This window comes from Garra rufa, chromosome 5 (genome assembly GCF_049309525.1).
Source record: "Garra rufa chromosome 5, GarRuf1.0, whole genome shotgun sequence".
Classification (NCBI taxonomy): Eukaryota; Metazoa; Chordata; class Actinopteri; order Cypriniformes; family Cyprinidae; genus Garra; species Garra rufa.
This window is the reverse complement of record NC_133365.1, coordinates 37429121-37444447: the sequence shown is the minus strand read 5'-3', so window position 1 is coordinate 37444447 and position 15327 is coordinate 37429121. Positions and strand designations below refer to the sequence as shown.

At 35.6% G+C, this 15327-nt stretch overlaps 1 protein-coding gene across 1 annotated transcript; it reads left to right on the top strand.

Annotated features, from left to right (window-relative positions):
* The first annotated feature begins 10596 nt into the window (after positions 1–10596).
* Positions 10597–14342, top strand: tbx3b (T-box transcription factor 3b). Its single transcript, XM_073839334.1, has 7 exons — positions 10597–10892; positions 10983–11250; positions 11476–11622; positions 12109–12185; positions 12723–12856; positions 13331–13860; positions 14031–14342. Exons 1-7 carry the CDS (start codon positions 10597–10599, stop codon positions 14340–14342), a joined length of 1764 nt encoding a protein of 587 aa, XP_073695435.1.
* Positions 14343–15327: the final 985 nt, after the last annotated feature.

Here is a 15327-nt window from a genome sequence, read left to right as displayed (position 1 = left end):
CTTCATGTTAAAAAAGTTTGGTGTGAGCAGCTGGTTGTTCTTAGAAGTAGTGTGCATTTGTTTACAGCCTGATTTTTCCAAAAATCCACATTCAAATCAAAATAGCCGGCTTCCTGTTGGTCTCAGCTAATGAGTTTGATTTAGAAAGTTGTCCAAATTGATGAGATTAATATATGTACAGAGTTTGGTGACTGTAGGAAAAACTAACCCCCCAACTTTTGTCAAAAGATGGCGCTATAGAGTGCCTGCTCCACGCCCATTTATGACCTTTTGCCAGTGTCTAACTATCATAAATATTGATGTGTGTGTTGAGTTTCATGAAATTCTAAGCATGTTAACTGCCTCGAAAAGACAGGAATCTAATTTTAAAGTTTGACATGTTGCCATGGCAACAGCATTCGATTTATCATCGACCCCTTTACATATTCTTATCGGCCGTGTTTTGACATGATTTTGATGAAGTTTAAAGAAAATCGAGTAAAATTAAGTGGCTGATTTCAAAGCATTTTGAAAATGACACACTTCCTGCTGCCAGTTGGTGGCGCTATAACTTTGACTCATAATAGTCACATTTATGGAATCGGCATCATACAACGAACAAACTGGTGAAGTTTCATCAGAATCAGGCAATGTGGTCAACAGTTATTAGACACTTCCTGTTTCTCATTTCTCGCCATAACTTTGTCGCCTTGCCACGGCCAAACCGTTCGAGATATCAAAAATCTCCTCGCAATTTAGCGTCCCCAATGTCTTGAGATCATGCTGACCGACTTTGGTGACAATCCCGTGGAATTCCTGGGAGGAGTACGTTAAATTCCAGAGCATGCGCTTTTTAAACAGCCCTAAATATCTCACTTCCTGTCAGGTGGAGCCCATGACATAGAGTACAAAAGTTGTTCAGCTTGATGAGTTCTATATGTGTACCGAGTTTCATATCAATATGTGCAAGTATGTGTGCGCAGTACATCAAGTTTTCAAACTGTGTTCCAGGGGGCGCTGTAGAGGCCCTGAACCACGCCCGGGTCCCAGCCTCTGTGGCGTCCTGATGGCCGCAGGTTCCGACGTGTGTGCAAATTTTCAAGAGTTTTTGAGTATGTTAAGGCCCCCAAAAGTGCCCGGAAGGTGTAAAAAAAAAAAAAAAAAAAAAAAAAAATAAGAACCCTTAGAAGAACAATAGGGCCTTCGCCCTTTTGGGCTCGGGCCCTAATAATAATAATCCTTAGAAAAACAATAGGGCCTTCGCCCTTTTGGGCTCGGGCCCTAAAAAGCAGCAGAGCTTTGTAAACAGCTCAGAGTAATCACCTCATCTCCATAAGAATGATATGATTAGCCAATTTGGACCACAGCAGACTTCATTCGTCAGCGCGTTCTATACCGGTAATCAATCTCCTACTAAATATCGACCTTTTTCTTTAACACGGAAGTAAGTCTATGGGTGAGACTTCCGGTTCATAATCCGCTAGGGAAAATTTGAGAAAAATAACGTGCATTAATTGGTAAAACTACTAACCAGTGTGTTTGTAATTAAGATAATACATTAAAATAACATGGTAAGACACCAATTTGCAATATCAAGCAGCAAAACAAGCTGTTTTGTACAGCTAAAAATAGCTGGAAGTGGATGAAACCGGACGTCAGACTCATAAAATGTAAAATAATGCGCCCACTTTTACAAGAAGAAAACTACTGCGTGCGACTATGAAAAAATATTTAGGAGCACCTTATGCGATTGACCTGATCAACATATTTGTGAGGGGAGCTTTAAAGATTTCTAGGTGTTTTTTTTTTGTAACACTGAGTAATGTATCACGGACGTATCTCACAAATCCTTTCATAAAGTGTAGAAAGATGAACTAAGATGAGTGATTTTTAAGGGAGTTTGTAAATGAGATATTGATTTAATACAACAGTTAAAGGTTGTATCAGCGATTTCTAGCCTAAAACATAAAGTGTCAATTTCAGCTGACCTTTCTTCACGATCCACTCGCTGCCTGCCCCATAAATTGTCTGTGAAAAAACTGCGTCTCTCTGGTCAGCCTAGGGTCCGAGATATGCCAAAAAAACAATCGGCGCTATCAACACACCACAGATAACCAAACAGTGTTCCAACCAATCAGCGTCAGGGGTTTGGTGTTGTGGACTTTCCTACTGGTGCAGGGATGTGAGGGAGGCGGAGCGAAAGTCCACAACACCAAACCCCTGACGCTGATTGGTTGGAACACTGTTTGTTTTTGTGTGGAAAGGTTGGTAGTGCCGATTGTTTTTTTGGCATATCTCGGACCCTAGGCTGACCAGAGAGACGCGGTTTTTTCACAGACAATTTATGGGGCAGGCAGCGAGCGGATCGTGATGAAAGGTCAGCTGAATTTGACACTTTATGTTTCAGGCTAGAAATCGCTGATACAACCTTTAAATAAACAAGAAGTTAATATTAAGTGACTTACATTGTCTGACTATAACTCTATTGCCTGATTTTGCTCTATTTCGTCTTCAAAAATGGTCTGAAACAAGTCACAACTGACCATTCAAACAGCATTGTTTTGTTTATGAATGTACATGCGTTTTTAAACGAATCTAGTGAGTCAACGATTCAATTTCCCATTGCTTTATTCCTGAATGAATCAGCATTTCGAACAAATCAAATGAATGATATGATTCAGTAATTAAATCAGTGACTTGTCGCCACCTACTGGCAGATTTAGTGTCTTTTCAGTTATTTAAATCATTTAATATTTCTGTCTTCAAAATGTTATATTTAAAACATTAATCTCAACATGAATTTATGAATTTGATGCCACCTCTGAGCCTCATTAAACATATGAAAATACACCTAAAAGGCACTTTTGTGTTCTTCTATGCCACCTCTGTAGTACAAATACATTTTGTTTATACTGATTTCATTTGACTGGTAACTTCTTATTCTACTATTTTCTTTTCTTAGCTTAAAAAATTACATAAAAGATGACATACTTTTAATAATTTTGCCAAAAATGCCATTACAAAGGTGAAACAAAAGTTCCCTATAAATCACTTTAAGGGAGTGAAATATCAATTCGTATTGGGAAGGCAAATTTTTGATCCTAAAAAGAAATAAAGTGTAGAGTCCTGTTAGTGAATAGAAAGTTCAAAAGAACAACATTTCTTTTATAATAGTATTTAATGCATGTATGATGAAACAATATTTCAGGAGGTGTTCTTCATTAGGTGTAAAATGAATCACACTAATGACTGCAGACTCATTGGACAATCAGTCATTTACTTTCATTTCCCTCAGTGCTCATTCATCTGCTGCTGGATCTGCTCCCAGAAAACCTGTCTGAAGTGATGTGCTGATTTCTACTGTTTACTTAATCTTGAACGTAGATCATTAAAAAAATCCTGCCTGTCTTGTTTTTGTTTCTGACAAGTACCATATTTGACAGCATGACGTGTTCTGAACCTCTGCTCTGTTTCAGTGTCTCTCTCTCTTCACACCTTCTCAGTGCCACTGTTTAACTACATTCCTCCCACCTCCACAGTCCAAACATGTCCAGTCACACCAGTCTGTTAGCGGCCGACTATTCATCACAGGCCCTCTAAATAAACAGCTGAGGTGTTTGAGAGATGGCCACATTGAGGCCACTCATTGCTTATTCACTGAAGGAAAGTAACCCCAATTACTCACATTAAGTAATTGCTTCCTTTATTTTTCCTCTTGGATATATTCACAAATCTAAATCCCTTCACCTTCACGTCTGTAAATTGTTCGTCTCAAGTTCAAAATGAATTATGCTACTTATTTTTACTGTTGTAATGTTTTATTGAAATCCTTCTATCCCAGGTTGTCTCTTCAGCAACAGATTTATGAGCTCAATGTTATCCTACAAACACAGAAAAAAATGAAATAGACTACTCATGCTGTAAAAGATTTTGTTTTTATTTTAAAACATAGCACAAAGCTATAAATGCAACTATAACATTACAAACAAAACATCCTGTGTTCAAATTTAGCATCCAACCATCCACACCTCGGTGGTTAGTACCGGCTGGTAGTGGAACAGTTTAAAGCAACTATTTATCCTCGGTGTTAAGTTGCACACAATGCCTGTTAGTGTTCTCACAAATATCAGACTGGCATCAGCACTCACTCCCTCCCACAGCTCTCTGCCTGCTGCCTCTTTGAAGTATGGATGATTGACAGCCAGGGTTGCTTCTTGTCCAATAAAGATTGGGTCATCAGTGGTGGATGGCCGCAGATGGCATATATCTCATAATCCGGTGTGTGGATCTTTCTCTGTACTTTCAGCCACCATGGCAGCGCAGCTGAACACAGGACATAAAGCTGTCATAGAACAGCGTCATCATAAATTCACAGATTTGTCCATTACTGGAGTAGGGCGTGAAATACTTTAAATGCTTCAGAATGTAGGCAATGTTTGAAATAAAGCTGTATCTCTGTGAGGGGAGTTTTCACCACCCTTATATTGATACAATTCAAGTGTTTAAATTAAACAGATCAAAAGTGACAGTAAAGATATTGCTAATAAAAATTCTATTTCAAATCAATGCTGTTTTTTTTTTTTTGTACTTAATATTCATCAGAAAAAAAGGTAATGGTTTCCACAACTGTTTTCAACATTGGTAATATATATATATTTTTTTTTTAGCAGAAAATCTGCATAATAGAATAATTTCTGAAGGATCATGCAGTGAAGATTGAAGTAATAGCTGCTGAAAAGTCAGCTTTAGCATCACAGGAATAAGTTACTTTTTAAAATAGCTGTTGTTTTAAATTGTAATTATATTTCAAAATATATTTGTTTTTACTGTTAGTTTCCTTTAATAAATGCAGCCTTGGTAAGCATAAGAGATGTCTGTCCAAAACATTAAAAAATGATTAAATTGATCAAAAGTGGCAGTAAAAATATTAATGTTAAAAAAATATATTTTTAATAAATGCTGTTCTGTTTTTTTCCCAACTTTATATTCATCAAAAAAAAAAAAAGTCATGGTTTCCGCAAAAATATTAAGCACTGCTTTCAACATTGATAATTATTATTTATTTATTTTAGCAGAAACTCAGCATGTTAAAATGATTTCTAAAGGATCATGCACTGAAGAATGAAGTAATGGCTGTTGAAAATTCAGCTTTGCCATCACAAAAATAAATTATATTTTAAAATATATTACAATAGAAAACTGTTGTTTTAAATTGTAATAATATTTCAAAATATGTTTTCGCTTGCATGTTTTCTCTAATAAATGCAGCCTTGTGAGCATAAAAGATGTCAGTATATATATATATATATATATATATATATATATATATATACAGTCAAGTCCCGAAATGATTCATACCCTTCTCCCATTACTCATCTTTTATTTACATTTGAACAAAAAGTGGCATGTCCAAAATTATTCATACCCTTCTCAATAATCAACAGAAAAGCCTTTATTGGCTATTACAGCAATCAAACGCTTCCTATAATTGCTGACCACTGACCAGCTTTTTGCATGTCTCCACTGGTATTTTTTCCCATTTATCTTTAGCGATGAGCTCCAACTCTTTCAGGTTGGAGGGTCTCCTTGCCATCACCCTGATCTTTAGCTCCCTCCACAGATTCTCAATTGGATTTAAGTCAGGACTCTGGCTGGGCCACTGCAAAATGTTAATGTTTTGTCTGCTAACCATTTCTTCTCCACTTTTGCTGTGTGTTTTGGATCATTGTCGTGCTGAAATGTCCACTGGTGCCCAAGGCCAAGTTTCTCTGCAGACTGCCTTATGTTGTTGTTAAGAATTTGGCCATCATTGTGGCCAAACAATTGAATTTTTTGTTTCATCTGACCATAAAACTGAAGACCAGAAGTCGTCTTCTTTGTCCAGATGAGCATTTGCAAAGGCCAAACAGGCTTTTGTGTACCTTATTTGGAGAAGTGGTGTGCAGTGTCCATTGAACTGTATGCCTTGTAATGTTGCCACCAGCAGAGCCCAGATTCATCAGGATGGCCTTGGTGGTGATCCTTGGATTCTTTTTTACCTCTCTCACTATCCTCCTGGTCAGCACAGGTGTCACTTTTGGCTTCCGACCACGTCCTCTGAAATTTTCCACAGTGCGGAACGTCTTGTATTTTTTTAATAATACTTTGCACTGTAGCCACTGGAACTTCAAAACATTTAGATATGGTCTTATACCCCTTTCCTGACTTGTGAGCAGCCACAATGCACAGCCGCAGGTCCTCAGTGAGCTCCTTTGTCTTAGCCATGACTGTCCACAAACAAACAGTAGAGAGCTTCTGTTTTTCACCTGTTGAGTTGATTAAAACAGCTATTCCCAATGAATCAGGGTAATTAGGATGCTTTAGAACAGCTTGGACTATTTGGAATGGTATAGAACTTTGGATTTTCCCATAGACTGTGACAGTTTGCAATAATTTTGGACATGCCACTTTTTGTTCAAATGTAAATAAAAGCTGAGAAATATATATTTTTTTCCACAATGATGCCTCTTGTACATCGTCTTATTATCTTTTGGGAGAAGCCTGTGTCATTTCCGGTCAAAAAGAAAACTTGCTGGTTGAATAAAAGTAACTTTAAGTCAGAATTTGCCAGGGGTATGAATAATTTCGAGCTTGGCTGTATATAAATCAGCATGTTAGAATGATTTCTAAAGCATCAGGCACTAAAGACTGGAGTAATGGCTGTAAAATAAGTCTGTTTTTACTGTATTTTTCTTCTAATAAATGCAGCCTTGGTAAGTATAAGAGACTCCTTTCAAAAACATTAGCATATACTAGGCTAATTGTTGTTTATCATAAATATAGGAAAATAAAAAGCATATAAATATTGAACTACATGGAATAATAAAACTTTTTTCTCTCTGAGATATGAGACAGGAAAACATGGCACCAAAGAACCTGCATTAAAGATGTCAGGCAGTACATGTAACCCAGCACTGATACTGAAGCAATGTGCTGTCAGGCATTTTACACTATACTTACACTAAACAACAAAAGTGACGCCAGTTAGCCTCCCGCTAAGAAAAAAACTGCTAATGTGTTGATGCCTTGAGCAGAAACAGAAATAGACCCTCATTGAAAATCTTGCAATGGAGCGTCTTATGGGGCTTCCCCGTTACATGGACTGTCAAATTGGCGCCGTGATAATTTGGCCACATTCTTCAAAAAAAGCATCAAAGCTTGAAATCTAAATGACTGGTAGGAGTGGTTAAGCTTTCAATATGTGATTGTAAACATCAAGAAAAGAACAAAGTAACACAACTGATGGTTTCAAGTGGCTTGTGTCCTGCTGGTCTCACTCCGTCCACTGCGGCGTTTTTGAGCCGTCATGGAATGTGCAGCCAAAACTCTTCTGCAATAAAAACGTGTAACTCAATACACTCACTAATCCAGCCAGGACAATCAAAAGCATACATCAGTTGAATACTCAGTCATTTTCCACTCATGTCACAGCATGATATTACGGGATGGGGTCTGGGAGCATATTTAAGGGCACCCACTCAAAATTGTGTATGAGAATTGATGTGTGAGGGAAAGAGTTTCCCATGTTGAACTGTATTTTGTGGATGTGCTGTTCGGTGCTTTTGTATCAAGCATCTAGATTAGAGATGTGAGATTGATTATGGGAGGTCGTGTGGGAGGTGAGTGGGAGGGGTAATTTAATGTCACAGTCCTAAAAAGAGCATCAGCATAGGGTGATATTTTTTATGTCACGCTGTTTTTTTCCACAGAGAGTATACTGACATTAGTACATGACCACATTTAACCCTTTCATGCATGAATTCTGAAAAACATTATCTAGATTTTTTTATGATTATTTTTAGTACTTTAATATGATGCTAAAATTGAAATCCATTTTCATTTTTATAAAAAAATTATTTAACTGTCCACGTATGTGGACACCATGCAACAAAGGAGTAAAATGGGACATAAAGCCACAGCTGACAATATGGAATATTGTGTTTTTTTTTTAATGGCATGTTATGCTATTTATATCAGCTCAGTTATTAAAAACAATAATATTACAATATAATAACAATAAAACACATATTGTAAGAACAATAACAGTAGTTACATGTATGCAGAAACCTATTAGCAATATAAAAATCTAATTCAAAACTGATGGTTGTAAGAATTTATTATAATTTCATCTTTGTCTTACTTCCACTGTCATCTGAGACATTTTCTATTTTTCTGTACTGACTCCTTGACCTATGCTGTACCTGTTTGGCAGGCAAAATGCAAATTTGTCTCCATATATATGTGTAAAGTTGCAATTTAATACTGTAATAATTCATTTTAAATGGTTATTTATGTTGATATATTTGTTAAATGTCTGTTTTATTACAATATAAGACAACTTATAACATCTTTGGAAAAAATAGAATAGATATACTAGCAGATTACAGAAATCAGACTTTATGCAATCTGACTCCTCTGTTGCATGACGTCCACATACATGGACAGTTGGTTTTTGGTGAATAAAAACTACATTTTACTCTAAATTTTAGTTTATAAAATACTACACACTGATACTTTTTTGATCTCAAATTGACCTCCTTGTATAAAAGTTTTTCACAGATATGGCTGGGGCATTTAGCACATTGCTATCTCTGTCAGCCATCTTGGATTAATGATGTCATAAACCAATGAATATTTGGAATGCAAGATAGTAGCCACTGTTACAATATTGTTGTCCATCTACTGAAACTGCCCTGAAGTGGTTTGGAGAATATTACCATAATTAATGAACACTAAATTGAGTTAAATTAACTGTCCACATATGTGGACACCATGCATGAAAGGGTTAATATACACTTCTAGTGAAAAGTTTTTGAACAGTAAGGTTTTAAAGAAATTTTTTTAAAGAAATTATCTATTGATCACCAAGCCTGCATTTATTTGATCCAAAATACAGCAAGAGCAGTAATATTGTGAAATATTTTTGTTTAAAATAACTTCTTTCTATTTGAATATATTTTAAAATGTAGTTTATTCCTGTGATCAAAGCTAAATTTTCCTCATCATTACTCCAGTCTTCAGTGTCACTTGATCCTTAAGAAATCATTCTAATAGGCCGATTTGCTGTTCAAGAAACATTTATTATTATTATCATTAATATTTAAAACAGTCAAGTACTTTTTGTCAGGATTCTTTGATGAATAGAAAGCTCCAAAGATCAGCATTTATCTGAAATAAAAAACATTTTGTAACATTATACACTATACCATTCAAAAGCTTGGAGTCAGTATTTTTTTTGTGAAAGAAATGACAGAAATTAATACTTTTATTTAGCAAGGATGCTTTGAATTGATCAAAAGGGATGGTAAAGACATTTATGTTACAAAAGATTTCTGTTTCAGATAAATGCTGTTCTTCTGAACTTTCTATTCATCAAAGAAACCTGAGCAGGATATTATAATAATAATTTTTGAAGGATCATGTGACTGGAGTATTGATGCTAAAATTTAGCTTTGAAATCACATGAATAAAATATATTTAAATAGAAAACTGTTATTTTAAATAGTAAAAATATTTCACATTTTACAGGCTTGGTGAGCAGAAGAGACTTCTTTAAAAACATTATAAATCTTACTGTTCAAAAACATTTGACTGGTAGTGTACATTAACATCAGAAAAACGTCAGTGAATATTTTTAAAAGCATGTTTATTTCTAAATGTCAATTTCTGTGTTGCATGGGGTAAGTTGTCACAATGGAACCCACCATTTAACAACCTGTTTTAGAATTTTCAGAAAAATTAAACAATGATGACACAAAATAACAATTCATGAATCATGAAACAAAGCAAAATGTAAATGGTAACATACAAAATATAAAATCTTTGTTTATACTGCAATTAAATAAATAATAATAATAATAATTATTATTATTGCTAAAGTCTGCATTTTAGTTAATTTATTCATTTTTTAATATATGGAAAATATAAGATAAATTTCGTTTAGGTCTCAGAATTAAAAAAAAAAAAATTATAAAAAGCGTTTTGAATACACAAATTATTCTGTGTAATTGGCCTTTGATTCACAGCCTTATAGTTAGTGACAGCTAGCCCCAGTCTGCCCTACTTTCTTTACTTTATTCACAAGCATGAGCAACACTAAAATCTAGACAGCTGACGCTCCGTTTGTATCAAATCACTTTGTTGCAGTTGATTCTTTATAAAATCGATTAACCACGCCCTTATGAAGCACAATTGGTTTGGATGTGTCTACGGAGCCAATCAGAACCCCCTGACTGACCCGTCCCGACAACAAACCACCACGCTGTGTGGAGATCCGGCATAAGGTCCCTAGGGTTCATCATCTGTGCACACGAGACCCCATAAACCAACCTTTACGGTCTCTGCAGTTGGGTTTTTCACTCAACAGGACAAAGCCATGAAAGCATGAGAATGGATGACTCACTCAAAACCGCGAGATTCATTTTGACAAACTGTCTAGAATTTCTGATAGACTTGAGTCCACATAAGAAGTGAATGCTGAAGACTTCAGAGAGGAGCTATTAGGCTACCTACACTGTGAGGATGGTTACTGACGATGACGTGATGAAATAAACCCACAAAGCAGCGCAAGTTGAGAGAATGGCTTATCACCACTTTATACCGGCCAGTCCCACTGACCTCACTATTAGTTCGATGCTTGGACAGCAGTCCCAGCTTTTCCCTGTTGGGTTCGGGAAACAGCAGTTTGCGAACGTGCTCCATAACTCGCTTCGTTTGGCACTCAAAGAAGCCGCGTCTCCCGCGCACCTCTCTGTGGAGACGAGAGACCGCGGACTGGCACCTGAGGATGACCCCGTGGTTCACCTGGAAGGCAGGGAACTGTGGGGGCAGTTTCACAGAAGCGGCACGGAGATGGTCATAACAAAGTCTGGAAGGTAAGAAGCTACTGTTCATGCTATTTATTTCTCTGTGTATTTTGACTTGGAACACTTGTAAACAAGTGAAACGTGTTTTGCTTCTTCGAGGCGCATGTTTCCAGCATTCAAAGTGCGCTGCAGCGGCTTGGACAGAAAGGCGAGGTACATCCTGCTTATGGATATAGTCGCGGCTGATGACTACAGATACAAGTTTAACAACTCTCGATGGATAGTGGCTGGAAAGGCCGATCCAGAAATGCCCAAGCGAATGTACATCCACCCAGACAGTCCTGCTACCGGGGAGCAATGGATGTCCAAAGCTGTGACCTTTCATAAACTCAAACTGACGAACAATATATCTGACAAACATGGGTTTGTGAGTATTTAATATCGCCGATGCGATTCATTCCTCAAGAATAATTTTGGTTTTGTCACCAAGCAAGTGTAGAAGTTAACAAGCGCTATACGCAACATGCAACAAGTTGCCTATAGCGCAGCTCATTTTATTTCTGTGCTAAAAGTAATTTTGTGGAATTTGAAAAGAAATGTTGCACACAAAAAAGAAATAATTAAGCAAAATTATATGATTTTTGTTTTGCAGACCATATTAAACTCCATGCACAAATATCAGCCGAGGTTTCATATCGTTCGAGCCAACGACATCCTCAAGCTTCCTTACAGCACGTTCAAAACCTACGTGTTTCCTGAGACAGAATTTATCGCTGTGACGGCGTACCAGAACGAAAAGGTTACATTTAAACGTTTTATTGGTGTCCCAAACCACATTTGTGACCCTGGACCACAAAACCAGTCTTCAGCAGCACGGGTTTATTTGTAACAATAGCCAAAATAATCATTAGGATATTAAGTAAATATCATGTTCCATGAAAATGTTTTGTAAAGTTACTACTGTAAATATATCAAAACTTAATTTTTGATTAGTAACATGTATTGCTAAGAACTTAATTTGGACAACTTACCAGGCGATTTTCTCAATATTTAGAATTTTTTTGCACCCTCAGATTCCTGATTTTCAAAAAGTCAAAATATTGCCAGATATTGTCCTATCCTAACAAACCGTACATCAATGGAAAGCTTTCAGATGTTGAATAAATCTCAATTTGAACTGGTTTTGTGGTCCAAGGTCACATATTAGCCTAATAAAGTTGTAAACAATTTTTATACACTTAAGAAATGTGGTATCTTTACTGACATGTTAACCATGCCTTTACAGATAACTCAGCTGAAAATCGATAATAACCCATTTGCGAAAGGATTCCGAGATACCGGAAATGGGAGACGAGAGAAAAGGTATATTTTTTTCTTTCAGATTTATGCCTATAAATTATGTTTAATGGCCACTTCTAAAATGCATCTATTTTGCCTTTTATTTATTTATTTTTCAGAACACGTTTTATAATATTTATAATATTATCAGCATACTGAAGTGAAAAGTTGAACTGAATAACATTAAAATAAAAGAGGACAGACTCTGAAATTAATATTAATGACAGCAGTACTAGCTGCAAGAACACAAACTTGTGTAAAACCTGATGATCATATTCTCCAGCATGATTTTTGATCCAAAGAGTGCATTGTACTTAGCAAATCTAACCTTTGGGAAAAAAATTAGTTTACATGATGAATATCACAAATGTACTTGATTTATGCAAAATCCTTCTTCTTTACATCATATTTCTTTGTGTTCTTATTTATATCATGCTTGTTTTTTTTATTTCCAGGTTTAAATTAGATTTAAAAATCTCAAGATTTTCAATGGTCTTTAGATCAGCACTGTCTGAATTTTTTTTGATATCCACTGACATATGTATTTTTTTTGATAATTAGGAAACAGATGTTGCATCAGAGGTGTGATGTGGCACCGAAAAAAGCCAATGTGTTCACAGACGACTCGTCTTTTGACCAAAGTTCATCAAATCCTCTAATTCAAGAAACGAATGTCGTTACATCAACTTCAACAGGTGTTCGTTTGGGATTTATACTAAATATATATTTATACCTTTTAATAATTTATAATAGATGTTAAACGGTTGGTTATTGTAAACAATTTTATACTTACTTGACCCTGGACAACAAAACCAGTCATAAGGGTTACATTTCTAAAATAATCGGAATAATTAAGCTTTCCAATGATGTATGATTTGTTATATGGCCGATATACAACTATTTGATAATCTGGAATCTAAGGGAGCAAAAAAATCCAAATATTGAGAAAATCGCCTTTAAAGTTGTCCAAATGAAGTTCCTAGCAATGCATATTACTAATCGAAAAATTAAGTTTTGATATGTTTACGGTAGGAAATTTACAAAATATCTTCATGGACCATGATCTCTACTTAATATCCAAATGATTTTGGCATAAAAGAAAAATCTCTGTGCTACTTACAATTGGTTTTGTGGTCCAGAGTCACATTTATGATATATTTATTCTACAGATACGAATGAGAGTGACACTGATGGATATGGAGATGAGAAGGATGACAATGGAAAGCATTCATTTTCTCAAGATGAGCAAAATCCCACAGAAATCTCAACAACGGTGCAGGACTCCAAGGACGATTCGAAAGAGGAGATACAAGGAGAAAAGAACATAAGGGTCAACAGCAAAGAAAAGCATGGTGAAGAGGGTACCGACCATTTATCCTTGGATAAAAAACATGCTGAACAACACAATTTTGCAGATGATGTGACTGATGTTTCTCAGAAGGGTTCGCACACTCGGCACTATTACATCCCCACTCCAGGCCTAATTAATTCTCTGTGTGTGCCGCCACATGTCTTGTCAAATTTATGCCAGTTTAATTATGTTGGAACACTTCCGCTTTTGGCATCTGAAGCAACTGGTTCTTGGTTATCTAGAAGGTCAAATGAAGGGGAGGGTCAAGGTTACACCACTTCAGTCTCATCCTCACAACGAAGACTTATTGGCATGCCTGATTTTCAGCAGCACAGAACAACTTCTCAGGTAGGCTGATAGTTCATGGACTAAAAATAAAATACAAGAATATATAATAATGTACAAAAATATAAAAAGACAAAACATTGTAAACAAAATATGTCGTGTGATTCTATTGCCTTTAACTTGCATGCAATAATTTGATTAAAAAAAATAATGATTTGATGTGATTTTCACAGGGTGTGCTTGTCTCAGCCCATGGAAGTGTCTCATCTTATCCACAGAGTTACTTGACCACATCTGCTGCCACCTCTTCCGCTGTATCATACCAGGTTCAAGGCCCCCCTATTTTTAACGTTAGCTACCGATCCCGATACAGACCCTACCCAGTGCCAATGTGGATGCATGGCCGAAAAATGCCACAAACCTCAGTATTTATACCGTATGGTGAAACTGAAACAAATGAGCATGCTGGTATTACAACTCCTGGATCAACTGAGTATAGATCAAAACCTAATCAGGATCAAAACACACCGTGCCAGGATCTCTAGAGATGTCTGTACAGGAGCAAAAACAAGTTCAGCAATAATGATGTGCATTATGGTATGTCTCAAGTCTATGTATCTATTGAAGATTTGGATTAAAAATTAATATATACTATTTATTCTTTAGTCTTTATCTGCTGTGTAAAAGTTTGAAAAATGCATAAAATGAAGTTGCAGAGCAACCATTAAATAAATTTCATACCATTTGTCTGTTTTTCTCTTTGTTTTCTGTACTGTTGAATGTAGTCATATGACTGTAGCAATATCTAACAGTTGTAGCAATATTGTTTCAGTCAACCTATAATTAAAATTTTCTTTTATTCTTCTTATTTTATTCCTATCTTACTATTATTATTGTAACATATTCCTCATGATTTCTTTTCTCTGAAGATCAGGTAAAATGAATTTGGACTTTGTAACCTAAAATTAGGTTCATAAATATATACACCACCATATATTTTTCAAGAAGTCTCTTCTGCTTACCAAGCCTGCGTTTATTTGATTCAAAGTACATTTTTTTTTAACATTATACACTATAGCGTTCAAAAGCTTGAAGTCAGTATATTTAATTCATAGAAATTAATACTTTTATTATACTTTTATTTAGCAAGGATTCTTTAAATTGATCAAACGTGACGATAAAGACATTTACAATTATACTTTTCTATTTTAGATAAATTCTGTTATTCTGAACTTTCTATTCATCAAAGAAACCTGAAATCTACTCAGATGTTTTCAACATAATATTTTTAAGCAGCAAATCGGAATATTAGAATGATTTCTGAAGGATTGTGTGACTGGGGTAATGATGCTAAAAATTCAGCTTTGAAATCACAGGCATTAATTACATTTTAAAATATAATAAAATAAAAAAACTGCTATTTTAAATAGTAAAAATATTTCAAAATTGTACTGTTTTTGCTGTTCTTTGGATCAAATAAATGCAGGCTTAGTGAGCAGAAGGGAATTTAAAAATATATTAAAAATCTTA